The sequence below is a fragment of the Pipistrellus hanaki genome, assembly GCF_964339955.1.
Source record: "Pipistrellus hanaki genome assembly, chromosome: 3".
In the NCBI taxonomy this organism is placed as follows: domain Eukaryota; kingdom Metazoa; phylum Chordata; class Mammalia; order Chiroptera; family Vespertilionidae; genus Pipistrellus; species Pipistrellus hanaki.
Window position 1 is genome coordinate 10,283,295 of NC_140505.1, and position 20,182 is coordinate 10,303,476.

At 41.6% G+C, this 20,182-nt stretch overlaps 1 protein-coding gene across 3 annotated transcripts in view; it reads right to left on the reverse strand.

The window, feature by feature from the left end:
• Positions 1–20,182, reverse strand: part of SLC7A2 (solute carrier family 7 member 2) — a 57,263-nt gene that overhangs the window by 5,016 nt on the left and 32,065 nt on the right. For 2 of the 3 annotated variants that reach the window (XM_084879238.1, XM_084879239.1), the window contains exons 2-11: positions 17,116–17,506; positions 15,868–16,023; positions 11,598–11,763; positions 9,946–10,079; positions 8,770–8,992; positions 6,613–6,752; positions 4,108–4,210; positions 3,212–3,417; positions 1,789–1,955; positions 937–1,045 (exon numbers count right to left, since the gene is read on the reverse strand). In XM_084879238.1, coding sequence (XP_084735364.1) covers positions 937–1,045; positions 1,789–1,955; positions 3,212–3,417; positions 4,108–4,210; positions 6,613–6,752; positions 8,770–8,992; positions 9,946–10,079; positions 11,598–11,763; positions 15,868–16,023; positions 17,116–17,491 — 1,780 coding nt within the window. In that variant the 5' untranslated portion in view covers positions 17,492–17,506. Of the gene's footprint in view, positions 1–936; positions 1,046–1,788; positions 1,956–3,211; positions 3,418–4,107; positions 4,211–6,217; positions 6,355–6,612; positions 6,753–8,769; positions 8,993–9,945; positions 10,080–11,597; positions 11,764–15,867; positions 16,024–17,115; positions 17,507–20,182 lie in introns of all 3 variants that reach the window. The other variant, XM_084879240.1, reaches the window with a different exon arrangement.

Here is a 20,182-nt window from a genome sequence, read left to right on the forward strand (position 1 = left end):
ATTCATGCCTTGATCCAAGATCAAGTGTATGAGTGTGTGTGTGTGTGGGGGGGGGGGGGAGGAGGGGGAGGGAGGATGGGCAAAATGGATTGAGGTTCATTCTCCCATCAATTCAAGTGGGGTTGGTGGCTGAAACTGAGAATAAGTTAATTTACAGCCAAAGCAAATACATACATACATACATACATACATACATACATACATCGAAGTGAGTTACATTCATTCTTATCGAGCCAATGGGAGGACTGTCAACAAGCATCAACCCAACCTCCCTGGGCCACCAAAACCAATGCAAATTTAACTCTCATTTCTCTCTACTTCAGCTCACATTCTGAACGTAGTCGGTGCTCAGTGATTGAGTTACAACAAACTCTTAATTTCTACCTCAATCTTCACATAGGAAAATGAAGAAGTCAAAATGAAAAGCAAAGGGTATAGATATAAATATGCTAACTCATGTTATTTAATGTTAAGTCCCCTACAAGGCTCTAATAAGAAATTCAGATTTCAGAAAAAATATTTACACACACACACACACACACACACACACACACACGTGTGTGCGTATGTATGTATTGCTACTAGCTCAATCAAATGTCTCCAAAAATCTGCTGGCTCACTTTGGGATCAGAGTCTTTGGCTGCCATTTGAAATTAGTTTCTTTGACATTTTGGAGCTTCATTTTTCTTATCTATCAAGTTGGAGGAAATAGAACCTCTGGGTTCGACGGGGTACTTGGAGAATTGAATTTTTAAAAGGCACCTGAAAACCTATGGAAAAGCAAGCACTCAGATGTTCTCAGAATTGGGAAAGGAAGAAACTGGGGGGGGGGGGGGGAAGAAGAAGGCCGGGATTTGGAAGCATTACCCCAATCACAGTGCAGAAATCAGAAAGAGAGAGCCAGAGGTGAGAAAGCCAGGATATTAAAAGACCTACCAAGCGCCATCCAGATGCTAAATCGGATCCAAGTCTCCGCGCTCAGCTGGACCATCAAGTAAATGTTCACCAGGATGCTGAAGGCTGGCAGAAACGGTAAGAATGGGACCTACGGGGGGGGGTGGGGGGGGGGGGGAAACAGCTTCGTAAATACACCCTGAATGTGGAAAGCACATTCCTACATGGTGGTCACTGATTTGGCACAGCACACACTTGCATTCTGTGGAAGTTAACCGTTTCACAAAAGGACAACCTGAGTGAAAAAGCACTCTTCTGCAGAGCACTGCGGGGGGCATCCCGGGTGACACTGTTTCCCGCGGCCCCAGCAACAGAGGACGGTTCAGCCTGCGAACACCTGCCCCGCGGCCGAGATGCACTGGCTTCACGGCGTGGCTCAGTCCGGGGCTGCAGGTTCCCCTTGGACACCCACAGGACGTGCCCCTGTCACCCCGGAGGCGCACAGCAGCTTGGGGGACCCTCCCCGCTGGAACCTGCTCTTCGTTCGAGCGGGACAGACTCCTCTCAGGTGCAGCGGAAGGGCGTTTTGGTGGGAAGAATCTTCCTGAGACGGTCCTGACTTTCTAACATAAGACATTCTAAATACTCCTATGATACTGCAGATAACTGGACAAGAAATCTGGTTACTATTATGTATCATATTGTGAGAGGAGCATGCTCAAATTTTCAAGAATGGCAGTAACACAGCCAACGCAGGCAGAATACGTGGGACCAAAAGGAACATCTCAAAGAGTCGTGACACTCTGGTTCATTGGTTAGCGTCACCGCAGGTGTCTTGTTTTGTTTTTAAAGAGAAACAACTCCATGGATGCCCCGGGGAGGTTGCGCACGTACCATGAAGGACACTTTGTGCTGGCTCTGGGGCTGCCTCCAGATGGTGAAGACGATGGCGATGCAGAGGACGAGGAACAGCACCAGCAGAACCACGCTCCACGCTTCCCGCCGGGCGATGGCCTGGACTCCGTACGTGGTCAGGATGCTCAGGCCCAACACGAGGAAGGCTGCAGAGGAGACGCGTGTGTGCAACACAGTCAGAGGCCACGCTTCCTTCAGACGCCTCCAGTCCAACAGTCCATTTTGGTAAGAAAGCGAGCTTTTTGCATATCTACTTGGTCAAAGACTCAGATTCTCCCTTTTACTCGTGGGCAGCGAGGGCTGATCTCTCTAACTGGAGCCATGCTACTCGCTTCCTCTGACTGTCTCCCCCTCGGAAGTCAACCTCCCGCCAGCATGACCTCCTGCTTTGCCTGCCCAGGTGCCACCTCGTCTGCCACTGTCTCAGACTCTACCACGCGGGCGGAGGGGCCACCGTCATGGGTGGATACTGCCCTCTGTCCACGTTCAGCTATTGCAAACACTACTTGCTAATGTAAACAAATACAATAGGACCTGCAACTTTTCTCCCTATTTCAGAGAGTGACAGCGTACCCCCAACCCCCACTGACCCTGTCTTTGACCATCAGGTCTGCATTAGGGGTCCCTCCGATGGACCTCCCTTAGCTTGCCATCAAATAGTCCTGTGTTGTAAAACCCAGTGAGTGCACCCATCTCTCTTAATATCCCAAGAGCCCAGCAAAGTTACAGACACACAGATGATGCTCAACAAATGTCACCGAAAATATGAAAGATCGCGTAACGGGTGGTAAGCAGACAAGCTTTCCTAAATTGCCTCCCAGTCTCCTGGGTCTCAGTTCCGTGACTGGCAGGTGTGCTTGGCCAAATGCTTTCACCCAGGAAGCTCCCTGACAGCGAATGACATGTACCAATGTTCTCCTTCTAACCCTCTCGCCTTATGGATTTCTTCCTGTCTTCTTCATTTACCAGAACATGATACATTTATCCTGCTAATATAAAGATGATCTCTCACCTGGCTGGCATGACTCAGTATTTGAGTGTCAACCTGTGAACCAGGAGGTCACGGTTCAATTCCCAGTCAGGGCATATGCCCGGGTTGTGGGCTTGATCCCCAGTAGGGGGCGTACAGAAGGCAAGCTGATCAATGATCCTCTCTCAGCATTGATGTTTCTATCTCTCTCTCTTCCTCTCCCTTCCTCTCTGAAATCAATAAACTAAAAAATAAAGATATAAGAAGTTGATCTCAAGTCTAGTGACCCACTAGATGGACATCTCAGGGTTCCAGGAAGTTGCTAATCAGGTCTAGAGTAGCATGAGGCCGTGTGTCCTCTCTCACATCCCACTTGCTCCATCTACACGCTCCTGCTGGCCCTTCCTAATGCACACAGTGGAGAGGACTTACCCAGGAATCCTACTAGGAAGCTCACGAGAGAAGAGGACTGCTTTGTGGGCAGAGCCGAGGGGCTGAAGAGGGTCTGCAGGCTGAAGCCCTGCTCCTGCAGCATGGTGATCTGGGACGCGCTTTCCGAGTCCACCCCGGCACACGACTCCAGAGCTTCTTTCTCAGGAGAATATCTGGGCTGCTCGTACGACAGACTGGGCTGGTACCTGTCCCCAAACAAATGTGGGTGTCTTGATTTTCAGAGACACTTAGTCCCAATGACCCTGGGACTCTCAGCAAGACATGGGACAGTGCCTTAGCTGGTGCAGCCCCTGAGTGTATGGAGTCAGAACATAATCCCACTCAGTATATCTGCAGCTACTCTGAATTTCCTTTGATGGCCACTGAATTAGTTATTTATTAGATGCAAAAGAGAGTTAACAGTTTCAAATGAGGCAACTGTGATAACAGGAGGATTATTACCAAAATATCTATGCTCCAAGGGTTGGGCAGGGGAAGGGGCCTCAGGAGGTTGGCCAGCCAGCTGAGGAGAGGGACCATGGAGGTTGGCTGTGGGAACGCACTGACCACTAGGGGACAACTCTAGCATTGAGCGTCTGCCCCCCAGTGGTCAGTGTGCTTTATAGCGACCGGTTAACCAGTTGTTTTGTTGTTTGGTCACTTGGGCCTTTATATATATATAGATAGAAACCTGCCATTCACATAGAATTGAGCCAACCCAACTCTTGCTAACTTTCAATCGTATTTGATTCTTGGCTAAGGACCAATACTTTATATTGATGTTGTATGCCCATAGCCTCTCACTCTGAGACTGCTAACTCCTAGGAAGCAGGGATGGTGAGCTCTCACTTTATTTCCACACCCTCCAGAACCTTTTCACAGCAAGGATGGCTCACCTGAGGATGAGGACGCAGGCTGCGACCAGAGAGTAGGCCAGGAGAGTGCCGATGGACATCATGTCCACGAGTGCCTTCAGGTCAAAAAGAAACGCCATCACCGCTATGGAGGAATGAAACGGATGGTGAAGGAAAAGGCCTCGGATAAAATTCCATAAAGCTGATAACTGACTGACATTTTTGTTGTTGTTTTAGTACCAATAAAAAGTTGAACAAGGTATATAAATTATATTTCTCACAATTAATAGGATGTTTTCTGGATCATATAAACTGCTAACAAAACTTTAAAACCCCTCAGTTATCAGATTGATAGCTACAACTTTGATTATTAAAAACCATCTATTTTGATTACTTCAAAAAATATTGGCCTCAATGTGTTGGTAAGAATCACAGCTAGCCAACATAAGATGGCCAAGATAGAAGGATATAATTAATTAACCCTACAAGCAATCTGATCTAATTAAAAATCAAGCACAGTAAGATGGGAGTATGAAATAAAAATATTGAAAAAAAACCTTTTGTCACAATTATCTTCTTTTAAAGAATGATTTTAATACCTTGTATACTGCCAAATTAACAAAGGAAGAAGAATATTTTTTAAAAAATTCTGAATATACAGTATATCTGTGATATATATAAAATTCTGACTATAACTGGGCAAAGTTTTGCTGGAAAAAGATAAGTTTTTATGGAGTTAATAAAATGTGTGATCCTTTGCCATGATTTTAAACTACAATATCATAAGGCACCGCTTAATAATAAAATGGGCTGCAGATTATCTAGTACAACTTTCATTTATGGTGCAGAGATCAAAAAAGAAGTGACTCAACCGTCCAACGTATGCCTAATGAAGTGCCAAATCCATGGGGGGAAAAAATACATACAAAGTGAAGCTGTTTAGACAAATACTTTGTCTCTGAAAAAACAACCCATTTCACACAAAATTACACATGAGCATTCCCCACCCTAACTTCCCCACAATATGGAGCCTCAACAAAATGATCATTTTTGGTTCGGATTTCTACAACACCTGGACAGTCTATCATTTTATCCATAAAGCTTGCCAGACTCTCCCTCTCTTGCTTCTTGTAATAGGACCTGTAAGGCCACTGTCATGATCTGTAGACTATCTGAACATTTCTGCTATAAAATCTGGCCACAGGCTTTTGTCATGACTATCATGATATGCCAAAAGGTAAGCTTCCGGGGTTCTTGCACATGATGTAGGGACCAAAACTGTGGAAAGGAGAAATGGGTTCCTCATGGGATTTAGAGACTGAAAGAACAGTGATGGCCCAGGAAGTGGGTCGTCTGCCATTCTAACAGCAGTGACTACCACGGCCAGATACCAGTCATCTTGGACATTCCTTATGCTTAATTAAGAATGGGTGAGCCCTAACCGGTTTGGCTCAGTGGATAGAGCACTGGCCTGCGGACTCAAGGGTCCCAGGTTCGATTCCAGTCAAGGACATGTACCTTGGTTGCGGGCACATCCCTAGTAGAGGGTGTGCCAGGAGGCACCTGATGGATGTTTCCTCTCTCATCCATGTTTCTAATTCTCTATCCCTGTCCCTTCCTCTCTGGAAAAAGTTAATAAAATATATATATTTTAAAAAGAATGGGTGAGCTTTAGCTTTTCAAAAACCCTACGTTCCTTTACCAATATTCAGTTTAAATCCTGGACAAACAGGAAATACTACATAATTATTTTTAATCAATATGTCCAAAATTAAGTAATCATCCTTTAATTAAAATTCTGTGTGTCAGCGATATAGTTTTATGTGCCGATCAATCTGAAAAGCATTTAATACCTCACATTTGGTGAACAACCATTATAACCCTTTGCATATTTGTTAGAAGCCCCACAGGTTAAAATAACAAAATGGCAACAAAAAAAAACCAAATATCCCAAAAGAGTCGATTATGAATGAATTTCAGAAAACCACTGCCACCACGATTTTCAGATGTCTTCCCAATGCCCATACCATCATTTCTCAGTGATTTTGTCCATAACTTACATGCACAGCAAGCAGACCCTCCTTGTAAGTCCATGCATGCGCACAAAACGTTCAAGTCCAACACGGAAGAAGCCTGTGTTTGGAAAGCTTACCAGAAATGACCCCTGCGGTCAGTGTGGCAGCAACTGGTGACTGCCTCTTACTCAGTTTGGCAAGAAATCTAAAGAGTAAGCCATCCCGGGCCATGGCAAACAGAATTCGGGGTAAAGGGAACATAGAGCCCAGAAGACTAGAATAGAAAAATTCATAATCCATGTGAGTTATTACACGCATATTTCTAGACAGGGTAGATACAAGTACAGACTGGACACACTCATATATTGTCAAAAATATTTCAATACAGGAAACATTTGCAAACAAGTTATTGATCTTCATGTGAATCAAAACAGAAAATGACCTAAGTTTCCATACTTTTTCAGAATCCTTGATGAAAAAAATGATACCTCCCCCCACCCCTTTTTCTTAATAAAAGTTAACTATCTCTCACCTGCCACCGCACCCGATGATAAAGTAGCAATTATTGGTGTCTTCGTTTTGGAATTGATTTGAGCTAGACATTTGAAAAGCAACCCATCCTCCGCCATAGCATAGATTACACGAGGCATTGGGAAAATGCATCCAAGAAGACTGAATGGAAAGCAAACACATGCAGAATGCAAACATGTTCATGCACGATTACACCCCAGTTCCCCAATTAAGCAATTGTATAAAATGCAGCACACAGCTCTGATTGTGAAGTCTTGTTATTCTTAAAATTATGACTAGGCATTTACAAATATTGCCGAAGTCTACCACTGTGCACTTATTATTCTGTTGCAGAGACCTGCACAGCACAATGATCAGACTAACAACAACACAAGTAATTTGTGCCTGTCCATGATTATTACTGAATTAAAACGAAAAATTAAGACGTAATGAGAAAAACAAAGCAATCGTATCAGTAAGCCATTTTTCATGGCAATAACTTGGAAAATAAAATTCCTAAATTGGCATGTCTTTTTATAAGAGATTAAACAACATGATTCATAGAATAGCCCGTTCATTTATTTAATAATTACATATTTTCAATATTTATCTTACCATTGCTTTTCCTCATAGAGCCTGATCTTTGATCAAATTCTCAGCATCACAAGATAATCAAGATTTTTATTTTTTATTTATTTATTTATTTTAAATATATTTTATTGATTTTGTACAGAGAGGAAAGGAGAGATATAGAGAGTTAGAAACATCGATGAGAGAGAGTCATCGATCAGCTGCCTTTTGCACACCCTGTACTGGGGATATGCCCGCAACAAAGGTACATGCCCTTGACCGGAATCGAACCCGGGACCCTTCAGTCCCCAAGCCGACGCTCTATCCATTAAGCCAAACCGGTCTTGGCAAGATAATCAAGATTTTTAAAAAATCAACTCACTGTAAAATTAGTACATAGATATAGGCATGATTAAAAGTTTAAGAAAAATTTAGATACTTCAGAAAAACCTGTCTGTTTACTGGCAGTACCATTCCATATATGGCTTGGTGGTGAAAAAGAACCACTTAAGAGAAAATGAGTAAAATGTCTTATTTTTAAAAATCCATCTTCTTTATGTTTAATAAAGCTGGGTTGAGGCTGGCCACAGTGAATTTGGGTCCGTCTCCGCTAAGACTGGTTAGTAAGATAGCACCACAGTTCAGATTTTTGAAACTATTTGAAACTATTCAGAATAAGCCTTATTGTTAACAGATGGCTAAGAAACCAATGGGAGTCATTTCTAACTGCTACTTCACATTATCTTGAATAGAAAATAAAATACATTTGAGGAGAAAAAAAAGGCTAGGCTGATAAATTATATGAAATATTTCTTCATCCAATATCAGACTTCAATTATTTTTACTTTAAAAAATTAGTAATCAGGCAGAGATCCATTATCTCTTTGTGAGAATGCTCTACTACACAGCACAGTATAAAACGAGAATTAAATATCTTATGATCACAATGTAAAATATGAGTAGCCAGGAAACCTGGGAAATCAATTCTGAAGTGTTAAAACAAGCAGCTACTGAAAATGCAAGCACTTGAGATTCAACTACCCTTTCGTTTTTGCATAGATGTTATACGAATTTCCACCATGGATCTAAGATAGGTCATTTCTCTCTTCGGACCAAGTTCCCTTTTGATCAGTACTCAGTGGAAACGTCTCAGTGTTTCCCAATAAAAAGCACATTACATTTAACAAGGCCACAGCATATGGCTTCCATGCCCCTGGACTTGTGGTTACTTTAAACGACAATGTCAAGTCTGTACCTAGGGTTTCAATTGTCTGGGCCAGCATGGATACACAGTAGTTTAAGCATCCTAAAGTTTGATAATACACACGTGTATGAACAGGTGTGACACATAGGTACATGCACGCGGATGCCTGTCCCCATGCTGTATTGTATTTCTGCTGAAGCTTGGACCACCATCATTATCTTGAGAAACTGACTCTAGACTGATGGAGGAAAAAGACTTTATCACTTAAGATAAAGATAGCAATTCCGGGGATACTATTCAGAGAATACATAACTGCATGATATGTTCCTGAAGTCAGGATTACTTTTAAAATACACAGAAGGAATTCTTAAACAGGGACTACACTTTGCAGGAACCCAAACGTACCTTGCCGACAATGCGCAGAGGGAGCCTGCGGCCACCACATACTTGGCGGGACCCCATCCCACGTACTCAAACGCTACAGGAAGGGGGCTCTTCTCATCGAGGAGGTAGTACGGCATCATAAGTGTTAAAGCGGCAGAGACCCCAAAATAGGCCATAAAGCAAACCAGCAGGGAAGTCACAATCCCGATAGGAATAGCTTTCTGAGGGTTCCGGACCTCTTCCCCTGAGGAAACATAAGAGGTTCGAGGGTTGAATAAAACATGAATAGGTGAGCCATGCGTTTTCCTCGTTCTGCTCTGCTTTTGGCCCTCCTGTGTTCTTAGCTTGATCCGCCTATTCTACACGAAATCCTCTCTCCCCTCGAGGGTACTCGGCTATCGAATAAAAATCCAGTTCCAGAAAGACAAAACAGGGCATACCAGCTTTATTAAATGGTTGGTGGTAGGAAGACAGTCTTAATCCATTTTGAAAACGATTCACCCACAGAGATTAAATGCTTGTCATGTCATTCTGTAGGCCCATAAATAGGAAGGCTTCAGATAAACTTTTACCCAGTTCAACTACTTTATATCAAACTCTAGTTTCAATAGAAAATAGTACACTTTGGGTCCTTCTAAGACTTGGCATTTGAAGCATCCAACACAATATAGATTACAAAACATGCAAAAAATATGGACCAAGAATAGACACTTGGAGGGTGATTCTGGCATGACGATTTCCTTGTAGAAGATTAAGAGGAGAGAATTATCACAATATTTTGTCCTAATAGAGATCATTTAAGAGTGTGATTATCATTGGTTACTCACTGTGATAGCATGTCAAGATAGAAAGTTGAGGATAGTAATTATGACTAACATTTATAAAGTATTGGGCAGCTTGCAAAATGTTTTTATATGTATTCTCTCAATCTATATCTATATCTATATCTATATCTATATCTATATCTATATCTATCTTTGGTAACCTTCATAACATCTGAGGGGTAGGTACCACTCTCCCAATTTCACCAAGGCTCAGGTTGCTTCATACAGTTCCTTTTTGTCATATACAGCAGGTGTCACAACTGGGGGTCTAAATCCCAATCTCCTTCCTAGACCCTCTGCTGCCACCCACAGGCACTCATGTGGTACAAAGACACCCCCTCCCTTCTACCTGGAGCCAGGACTCTGCTCTTACCAGTTGTTGCAATGCAGTCAAATCCCACAAAGGCATAAAAGCAGGTGGCAGCCCCGGCCAACGTTCCCGCGATGCCGTACGGCATGAAGCCACCGGCCCCGTAGAGACTTGTTCCGTTTTCAGAAGGCGGCTCTCTAAGGGAGAGAACATACGTCGGAAAGTCATTTTCATAGGACACTGCTGCTGGTGATGTGACTGAATCCATGTCCGCAGGAGGCTGTGTGCTCATGGGCTCTGAAGAGGATACACTGAGAACAAACCCTGATTCTCTGACTCTGTCCTAGAGAGCACGGTGGTGCCCCCAACAACAGCATCCTCTCGGGGTACCAACACTGATCTTGGTCAGAGGCCGACTGACAGCAGGAGCCGAGGCCCAGACCTCCCCTGGATGGAATTCATAACCAGGCAGGATCTTGAGAGCAAAGTCCCTGATCTGAAAGAAAGTCAGGACACTTCCTCTTCTCATGGACAGTTGGGCAGCAGTGAAAACTTTACTACAAAGACATCTGAAAAGGTGAAATAGAATTCTCTCGGCTTGGTTAATAATACTAAAGTTGAACATGTCCTAGCATGCTAACTGTATAAAACCAGAGGATAGAATTTTTTGCTTCATCAGAGTGCCTAACAACTCATGTAAAGAAACACAGGTAGAGCTCTAACTGGTTTGGCTCAGTGGATAGAGCATTGGCCTGCAGACTCAAGGGTCCCAGGTTCAATTCCAGTCAAGGGCATGTATGTTGGTTATGGGCACATCCCCAGTAGGGAGTGTGCAGGAGGCAGCTGAATCGATGTTTCTCTCTCACTGATGTTTCTAACTCTCTATCCCTCTCCTTTCCTCTCTGTAAAAAATAAATAAAATATATTTTTAAAAACAAAAACAAACAAACAAACAAAAAAGATAAAGGTAGATATACCTCACTCTGTATAATCGGTATTTTTTTTTATTGCTTAAGGTACTACAAATGTGTATAATCAATATTTTTTAAATCTTATTTTACACGCACAAATGAGAATTATGATTAAATAAACCTTAGGATAAAACCTTTTCTATACTATTATTTATTTAATTTTTGAGACCATCTAGTTTAACGTGAAATGCAAGGTCAAGTCTGCTTATGCAACTAATAACATTCTCCAAAAAACAAGGCCTGAAATTCACTACAAGGCTGGAAAAATGCGATAATACCAAATGGTGGTTCCAACAGGCGAACTAAAGGATGAAGGATGAATGACTCAAAAATACTCCCTGTTATGTAGCGGCAGCAGACCTTTGGGAGAAAATAAAAGCATTTGTCCAGTGGTTAGAGTCTCCCTTTTCCTTCCCCTAAACCTGGAGCAGAGCGTGAGAACCAGCAGCTGCATGGCTTCCACGGTAGCTCAATGGTGAGCACACCTCTGCATTCATGTCTGCAGGGAGGAGGGAGGGGGGAGAGGGGCAGTGAGCAGGAGGGAGAGCCTTGGAATAGAACAGACCCTCAGAAAGGTCTCCAGAGCAAAATGTTTGAGAACCATTGTTCGAGAAAAAAGGTAACATAAATAAGACACAAGTGAGTAAATTAAAAAAAAAACAAAAACAACAACAACAACAACAAAAAACTACAACACCCAAGAAAAAGAGAACAAGAGGAGAGGAAAATCCAAAAATATTTTACCTGGCGGTTGCTGATATATTCTTGAGAAATTCTTCACTAATCTTCCAGTTTGCCACGTTTCCTTTCACAAACCCAGCAATCATAACAAAGAGAAGGACCAGGATGTTGACGGCTGTGAAGATTTTGTTCACCCAGGCAGACTCTTTTACTCCAAAAGATAGCAGGCCTATGGAGAAAGAAAAGGTGTTTCGAGTCTGCCCTAAGCTGTAGAAAAGGCAATGGCTTTGCGAGGCAGTTACAGGTTTTAGGATGTTATTTCGCCAGCATCCACATACTTAAATAGGTATTTAAGTCCTAGTTGTCCCTTTCTGTTGTGAGTTCTTCCTCACTGGCCTAACTGAGACACGGCACCTCTGAATCCAACCAACCAGAAGGCAGATGTGCTCACAGCTACCAGAAACCATACCAGCCTAGAAACGGACAAATCTCATCACCTTGGCTATTACTACCCATGGGTAGCTAGAGGTAAAGTAACTTAGTTTTCATAAAATGCTGATCTAAAGCCTTTCCAAGGTTAATTAAGCTGCAAAATTTTGAAGGTAAAAGCTCAAGCATATGTCTGCCTCATATTTACTACATGCATAAATAAAAATAATTCTTTAATTGTCATGCCAAAAAGATAGTTAGGTTGATTCTCATCTTTACAGTTTTATTTCATATTCTGATTATAAAAGTAATCAATTTCCTATCAAGTAATTCGAAGACACAGACAACATATAAAGGAAATAAAATCAAGTTTAATCTTCTGTCTACAATTTTGTGCGTGTGCGCGAATGCGTGCGCGCACACACACACACACACACACACACACCCCCCTCCATGTCAACAGATACATTTAAAAATATATATTTTCATTGATTTCAGAGAGGAAGGAAGAGGGAAAGAGAGATCAGAAACATCAATGATGAGAGAGAATCATTGATTGGCTGCCTCCTGCACACACCACATTGGGGAACGAGCCTACAACCCAGGCATATGCCCTTGACTGGAATCAAACTTGGGACCCTTCAGTTCACAGGCCAACATCCTACCCACTGAGCCAAATTGGCTAGGGCAACAAATACATTTCTAATGGCCATATACTCTCCCTCTATATGGAGACACTGCCCTTTTTTCTCTTATTTACAGACAGCTAGGCCACTTTAGCTTCTTACTACTATAAACAGTATTGACATAAATATCTTTTACACTTCCTAATTATTTCTTGACAATAATTTTTTTAAAAGTTAATACTGTAGCAAGGTCATGTACTTTTATACAGGGCTTTTGGTTCATATTATCAAAATATTCTCCATAATGTTTGGCTCACTTTAAATTGCCCACATTTTTTTCTGTTAGGCTATTCTTGTTCATATTGATTTATAAGATGTATTTATATAACAATAATGCTATAACCTCTGTCTATTGCGTATTACCTCGTTTTTTCCCAGTTTATCATTTTTTTTAATATTAATGTTTTAGAATATAAAGTTTTCCTTTTTAGTTTCTACCTTTAGATTTTTCCCTACTACTAATCCCCCACACATTCACCTTTGTGTTCTTCTAGTATTTTATGATTATATTTATATTTTTAATCCACCTTATATAGGTATGAATAAGTATAATCAAATAAAATTTATTTTTCACTTTTGAGGAAATAATTGTGATGAAAGGACTAGGCCCTATGTTTACTTGCTTCTTTCTCATCTCCACACCCCTGACCTCATAAGCACAACTCTACAAGTAGAGATGAGAGAAGCCAAATTTCATTTTTCTTCCTTTTTAATTCCCAGAATGTATACTAATGTAGCTACATTAACAACATATAGGAAAATTGTATAGTCAGTAGAACTATGTCTCTGTAACTCCCTGGAGGCTCAGGAACCACTATACACCTAGGACAGTGGTTGGCAAACTGCAGCTCGCGAGCCACATGCGGCTCTTTGGCCCCTTGAGTGTGGCTTTTCCACAAAATACCACAGGCTGGGTGAATCTATTTTTGAAGTGGTGTTAGAAGTTTAAGTTTAGCCAAAACCGGTTTGGTTCAGTGGATAGAGCCTTGGCCTGCACACTGAGAGGTCCCAGGTTCAATTCTGGTCAAGGGCATGTACATTGGTTGCAGGCATATCCCCAGTAGGGGGTGTGCAAGAGGCAGCTGATAGATGATTCTCTCTCACCGGTGTTTCTCTCTATCCCTCTCTCTTCCTCTCTGTAAAAAAATCAATAAAATATATTTTTAAAAAGTTTTAAAAATTTGGCTCTCAAAAGAAATTTCAATTGTTGTACTATTGATATTTGGTTCTGTAGACTAATGAGTTTGTCGACTACTGACTTAGGAAATACACAAACGCCTCTATGCCACTATATATACTGCAAAGCAGCAAAGCCACTGCCATGCCCTAGGAAAGCTTCCCAATACTCCACGTGACCTTTCTATTCTGAGATCCCCATCTCCAGCCAGTAGATTAGAGACCAATAAACATCTCATCCAAATACTGCATACACTTCCCTTGCGCCCTTAAGAAATACAGCTTCGTTTGCCAAGGTATTTAGTATCACACTCCGAATAAAGATTTGTAATAGGAGGTTTTGATCTTCAAAGACTCTAAGAACAATGTTAGCTTGTAAGCTTAGCCTCTATTTAAAGTAGAGACATGATGGCCAAGAACTCAACAAAAGATGCAGGCCAAGGCCCGAGTCTTGCTGTGGAATTTAGTGATCCTACCTGTGTCACAGCGACATGCTTCTTATTGTTTTGAGATTACAGCTGAATACTTTAAGTTCATTGAAACCATCCCTAAATAAAATATGATCTAACTAATTTCATGTTAGCTAGGCTGTTTAGAAACCAAGACAAAATCTATCACCCGTTGAAAAAGAAGTAATGTGATTTTTCTTGATATTAGAGCAAAATGCCAAATATTAGAGATCTATCATTTTTGTTCATGCCCCTAACCCTATCCCTTTACAAAACATTTCATTAACAACCAACTTTTAAAAGGTAAAACTATCTTAAAGACTATATATAACTTTACAAGTAAACATTTATTATAGAATGTTTGCAACCAAGGAAGAACAGAGTTGGTGATAAGGTTGGCTAGGAAAGCAAGGGGCTGATTACCCGTGTATATCAAGTAAGAAGTGGGGGGGGAAAAGGTGGACTTTATTCTTAGTGAAATCCTTGATGGGTTTTAGCAGGACTGCAGGTAGGGATTATAATCAAAATAGAAAATATTCAAATAGTTAAAAACAAATAACTATAAGGGGACAGCAGGGATTAACTATGCCTATAAAACAAATCCGCCTTCGGTCTAAGTGCTTACTAGGTACCAAGCAGGAAGCCTGTACAAGAGAGACACTGATATCTATGGATGAGCAAACTGAATCATGGGAAAATGAAGTCACTCAATGTTCGAAAGACTCTAAGTGGTAGAGTAGGAGGAAAAACCTGGCTACTCGGACCCTATTCCTTGTGCCTTTCTAAACCACCATGCTACAGTGCTGGTGAAAACAAAAAGAATCCTACTAACTAGTGTATTTGCCTGTATGACGTCTACACCAAAAAATAACAGGAAAAAAAAAAAAATCAAAACAAACAAAAAACACCCCTGAAAAAAGAACCCATCAGATGCCTACAATATCTAGATAATGGCATGAATGAAAAACAGAGTTTCTTTTAGAAACGGTATGCTTGTAAACATCCTCAATTGTAAATAACAAGATGAAATAATGCCAAATATTATACATTCTTCCTTACTGAGACTTCATTGCCATTTCTGTAACTCTCCAATGAGTGTTATAAATCTGATGGGCCTCCAGCTAGTATTTATTTATTATTTTTTAAAATATATTTTATTGATTTTTCACAGAGAGGAAGAGAGAGGGACAGAGAGCTAGAAACATCAATGAGAGAGAATCATTGATCAGCTGCCTCTTGCACACCCCCTACTGGGGATGTGCCCGCAAACAAGGTACATGCCCTTGCCCGGAATTGAACCTGGGACCTTTCAGTCCACAGGCCGACGCTCTATCCACTGAGCCAAACTGGTCCTGGCTCCAGCTAGTATTTAGTGCATTCCAAGTGCTATTTCTACCACTCGAACGCGATTCAGATGTCTCTCGGAAGCATGCCTATCACCTAAGATGATATGGGATGCTAGCCAGGCCCACAGATCTCCAACGATAATCTAAGTGTAGAAATAATCTGCCTGCTCTTGGGAACGCAGGCCCCAATTTTGCTGGGACAATGAGTATAGCTCAATGCAGAGAGGAGTGTCCCTAGTTTTCTTACCTGATAGAAGCAATATGAGGAAGACAGCAAAGAAGTCCGGATACTCTGCAAGGCCGGTATAATTGATATTGAAGTACGTCCTGAAAAACTGGCCAATCTGTTTGTTCAGAAGTTCATCAAAGGTGCCACTCCAAGCTCTTGCAACACTCGACGTACCTTCCAAAACACAAGGACATTCAGAGAACATATGGTCACTGAGTGAAAATCAACATGACATCAATTGCTACTCTATTCTAGGAGACACATGGGTTAGTTCAGACTGACCTGGCCATTTTCATCCCACATACAATCTACACTAATAAAAGAGGAAGATGCAAATTGACCATACCTCTGTGAAGCCCATCAGCCAATCAGGAGTGAGTATTCAAATTAACCCAACAAAGATGGAGGGTTAATTTACATACATAGGCATGGAGCACCCAGGTGGAGCAGGATGCCTGCTATGAGGGAGATGGGGGAAGGAGGGGAAGGGAGAACTGAGGGAGCTACAGAAGCGGTGCTGCAGGTGGAAGCTAAGACTGCAGGCTCCTGGGCGGCTGGGAGAGCCAAGACTTTAGGCTTCTGGGCGGCTGGGAGCCAGGATTTGCAGCCTCCTGGGTGGCTGTGAGCGAAGCCAGGGGAAGGAAGGCCTATTCTTGTGCGAATCTTTATGCAATGGGTCTCTAGTTACTTTATAATATTACAATTATAACCTAGTAATCAAATGTTAAAATACATCAGGTATCTTTATTTGCATTAAGGATATATATATATATATATATATATATATATATTTAATATATATTTTATTGACTTTTTTACAGAAAGGAAGGGAGAGGGATAGAGAGTTAGAAACATCAATGAGAGAGAAACATCAATTCAGCTGCCTCCTACACGCCCCCTACTGGGGATGTGCCCGCAACCAAGGTACATGCCCTTGACCAGAATCGAACCTGGGACCCTTCAGTCCACAGGCTGATGCTCTATCCACTGAGCCGAACCGATTTTGGCTAGAGAGCTATATTTTTGAAAAGAGGTTCATAAACCCACTAAGTGGTGTATTCGGAGATGAGGCAGAATCGCCCAGCTGTGCAGTGAGGAGGAGAGACACTATAGAGATGAGAAAAAGGAGGCACTCGGGGATCCTGTGATTCTCACTCAAGACCTTGGTCATTAACCAACTCAGACCGACAGGGGAGCCCTAAGGCCTCGGGCTTGGGAGAGCTGTGCTACCACGCCACGCCATCAGACGGATGTCTGGAAACCTACCTATCACATAGGACAAAATGAGGTTCCAGCCGGTGATGAAGGCCCACAGCTCTCCAACGGTGACGTACGTGTACAGATACGCGGACCCCGTCTTGGGAACTCGGGCCCCAAACTCAGCGTAGCAGAGGCCAGCCATCACCGAAGCCAGGGCAGCGATGAGGAAGGAGAGGACGATGCTGGGGCCTGAATCCGACTTGGCCACCTCCCCGGCCAGGACGTAAACCCCGGCACCGAGGGTGCTCCCGACCCCCAGGGCAATGAGGTCCATGGTGGATAAGCAACGGCTTAATTTGGAATCTTCTAGGCCGTCCATGACGACGATCTTTCTCCGGATCAGACATCGGGCAAAAGAGAGCGCTGCTCTGCAGGGGATCATGGTGAAAAGGTGAACCTGAGGGAGAGAGAGGGGAGAGGGCATTAGAGGATGGCCTGGAATCATCATCCCTCCAATCCAAGGCCCAGCTTCTCAGCTCAGTTATGGCACCTGGATTTTTGTTTTTGTTGACTTGTGATATTTTTTTCTTAATTTCTTTACTGATCAAGGTATCACATATTTGTCCTCATCCCCCCATTCCCATCCCCCACCCCTCCCCACGCATGGCCTCACCCCCCTGATGTCCATGACCATTGGTTAGGCTTACATGCATGCACACAAGCCCTTTGGTCCTTCCCTCTGAGGTCCGACAGTCTGATCGATGCTTCCCTGTCTCTGGGTCTGTTTTTGTTCATCAGTTTATGTTGTTCATTATTTCCCCTATTGACTTGTTGCTAGAGGTGTGGCCCAGAGCCCTCAGAAGGGCTTCATGAGCCACAGTGGTGAATTTCTTAAGAGTTCACTCAGATATGCCCTTTTATAAGGGGCTGAGACAATGGCAAAGGAATAGGAGCCCGGAGTGATTAAAAAAGATTTGTCATTTTTGTTGCTACAATTTTTAAACATATGCTGATAAATCTGTTTTCCGTAAGATAGTTAACTGGTCTTCACTACAAGGAAGGGGGTGAATGACATCATCTTTTTGGTTCTCCCTTTCTTTTCTTTTCTTTTCTTTTCTTTTTTTTTTTTTTCCTTCAGTCATTCATTCAACTCATGTTTTGCAGGTGTTACTATCTGCCAGGAATCGTGCTAAGAGTAAAGGTAGAATGGGTGGTACATAGATATGGTCTCCAGCTTGAGGGGACTTGCAGGCCAGCTATGGAAAAGGCAGGTAAATGCACCATCATTACGTATCCTACAGCTTTAGCAAATATGTGTCTTCGTGATATGAACATGCATTTCTAATATGTGTTTTAGCTTCTCTGTTTTCATTTCATTCTGTTCCATTTTGTGTGTTTTTTATGTGGAGTCATTTGAACCTTTTAGAAGAAAAAACATTTCCTCCAAAAACATGCTTGGATTTTTCTAACTAAAACTGCTATCCTACTTTGCTTTACGTATGAATTTGTAGTGAAATACCCATTCTTATTTATAGTTAATTGAGATTTCTAAATAAACATACTAACCCAAAGTCCATATCAAGTTTTATGTGTTCTTTTGAAATGCAATGAATAAAGCAGATAGCGAGTCTCATTCCACAACCTCCTACCCATCCTCACCCCAAACAGGCCCAAAAAACCCAGCACTGAAAAAAATATTATCAGGTTATAAAACAAAGTATGGATTCTTACCCAAAGTATGGGTAAGAAAAAAAAAAAAAATGCACCTATTAGAGCAAAAAGGCTACTAGTAAAGCAAACTCTACCCAAATGTTTACATTAGTGATCCTTGGGTGGTGGGCTAAGTTTTGCTTCTGTGTATTTCATATAATATTCATTATATTCCTAATGTGTATTTCTAATTCATCTCCAATGAATATGTACAATTTATGTGCAAAAGAAGTATAAAAATTAAAAAGCTCTAAATGGCCTTGTCTACAGAGACATATAACTCAGCAGACTAGGAAATAACTAAGGAATAGGGAATATAATAATATATGCAGCTTATATTGGTGCATAAAATCAACTGTATTTATTTTTGGAAGTTCAAATTCAAGTTTGCCACTTGTACTGAACTAGAGGTCGAATGCCAACCCCTTCAATCTCATGACATTCATTATCAATAACCTTAGCTCATGAGTAATCTTCTCCAAAGAACTTAAGAGGTTTTTTATCCTAGAAAATAAACCTTTAAATAGTTCTCAACCTTAATCTCTGTTTAAAACAACTCTATTGTTAAAAATTATTTTATTTAAAAATAATAAATACAATAAGATAAACTTTCTATACTAAATCTAAATGACTAGTTGCTCATAAGAGATGTTTGGGATATGAATAATCCAATTTCATAATAAACCTAGTAGATAAAGCTACCTAGCTAAACGTTCCAATTTTAGTATATGTGCTGCCGAAGCGAGCACTACCTAGCTAAACATTATTCACACATCATTGTATCGACACAAGTCTTTGATATTGAAAGCAGCTCAAAGAATACAGAGAAAAATCCTAAAGAAAAACAAGAATGAGTGAAAAGTTCCTTACAGTAACAATAAAGTTCGCACATCAGCATCTTCCACACATCCTGACAGAATGCCAAGCATGGCACTTCACAAATACTTGGTGGAGAATTTGGAAATACAGACGAATGCCATCTCCAATTTTGTCAATATTCTGGCTTCCAAAGTCAAAGGGTATCAATACTTCTATAAATCAAATGTGTATTAATTTCTACAACTAACCCTTGACAAGCTATTTCTAATAGATATAGAAGATGAGGTAGGAAAGTGTACTGGTTAAAAAAGAATCAAGAAATCAAATGCACTGCCCAGCCAGCCTGGCTCAGTGGTTGAGCATCAACCTATGAACCAGGAGGTCACAGTTCGATTCTCGGTCAGGGCACAGGCCTAGGTTGTGAGTTCAACCCCCAGTACAGGGTGTGCAGAAGGCAGCCAATCAATGATTCTCTCTCATCATTGATGTTTCTCTCTCTTCATCTCCCTTTCTCTCTGAACTTACTTTCTCTCTCTCTCTCTCTCTCTCTCTCTCTCTCTATATATATATATATATATATATATATATATATATATTATTATTA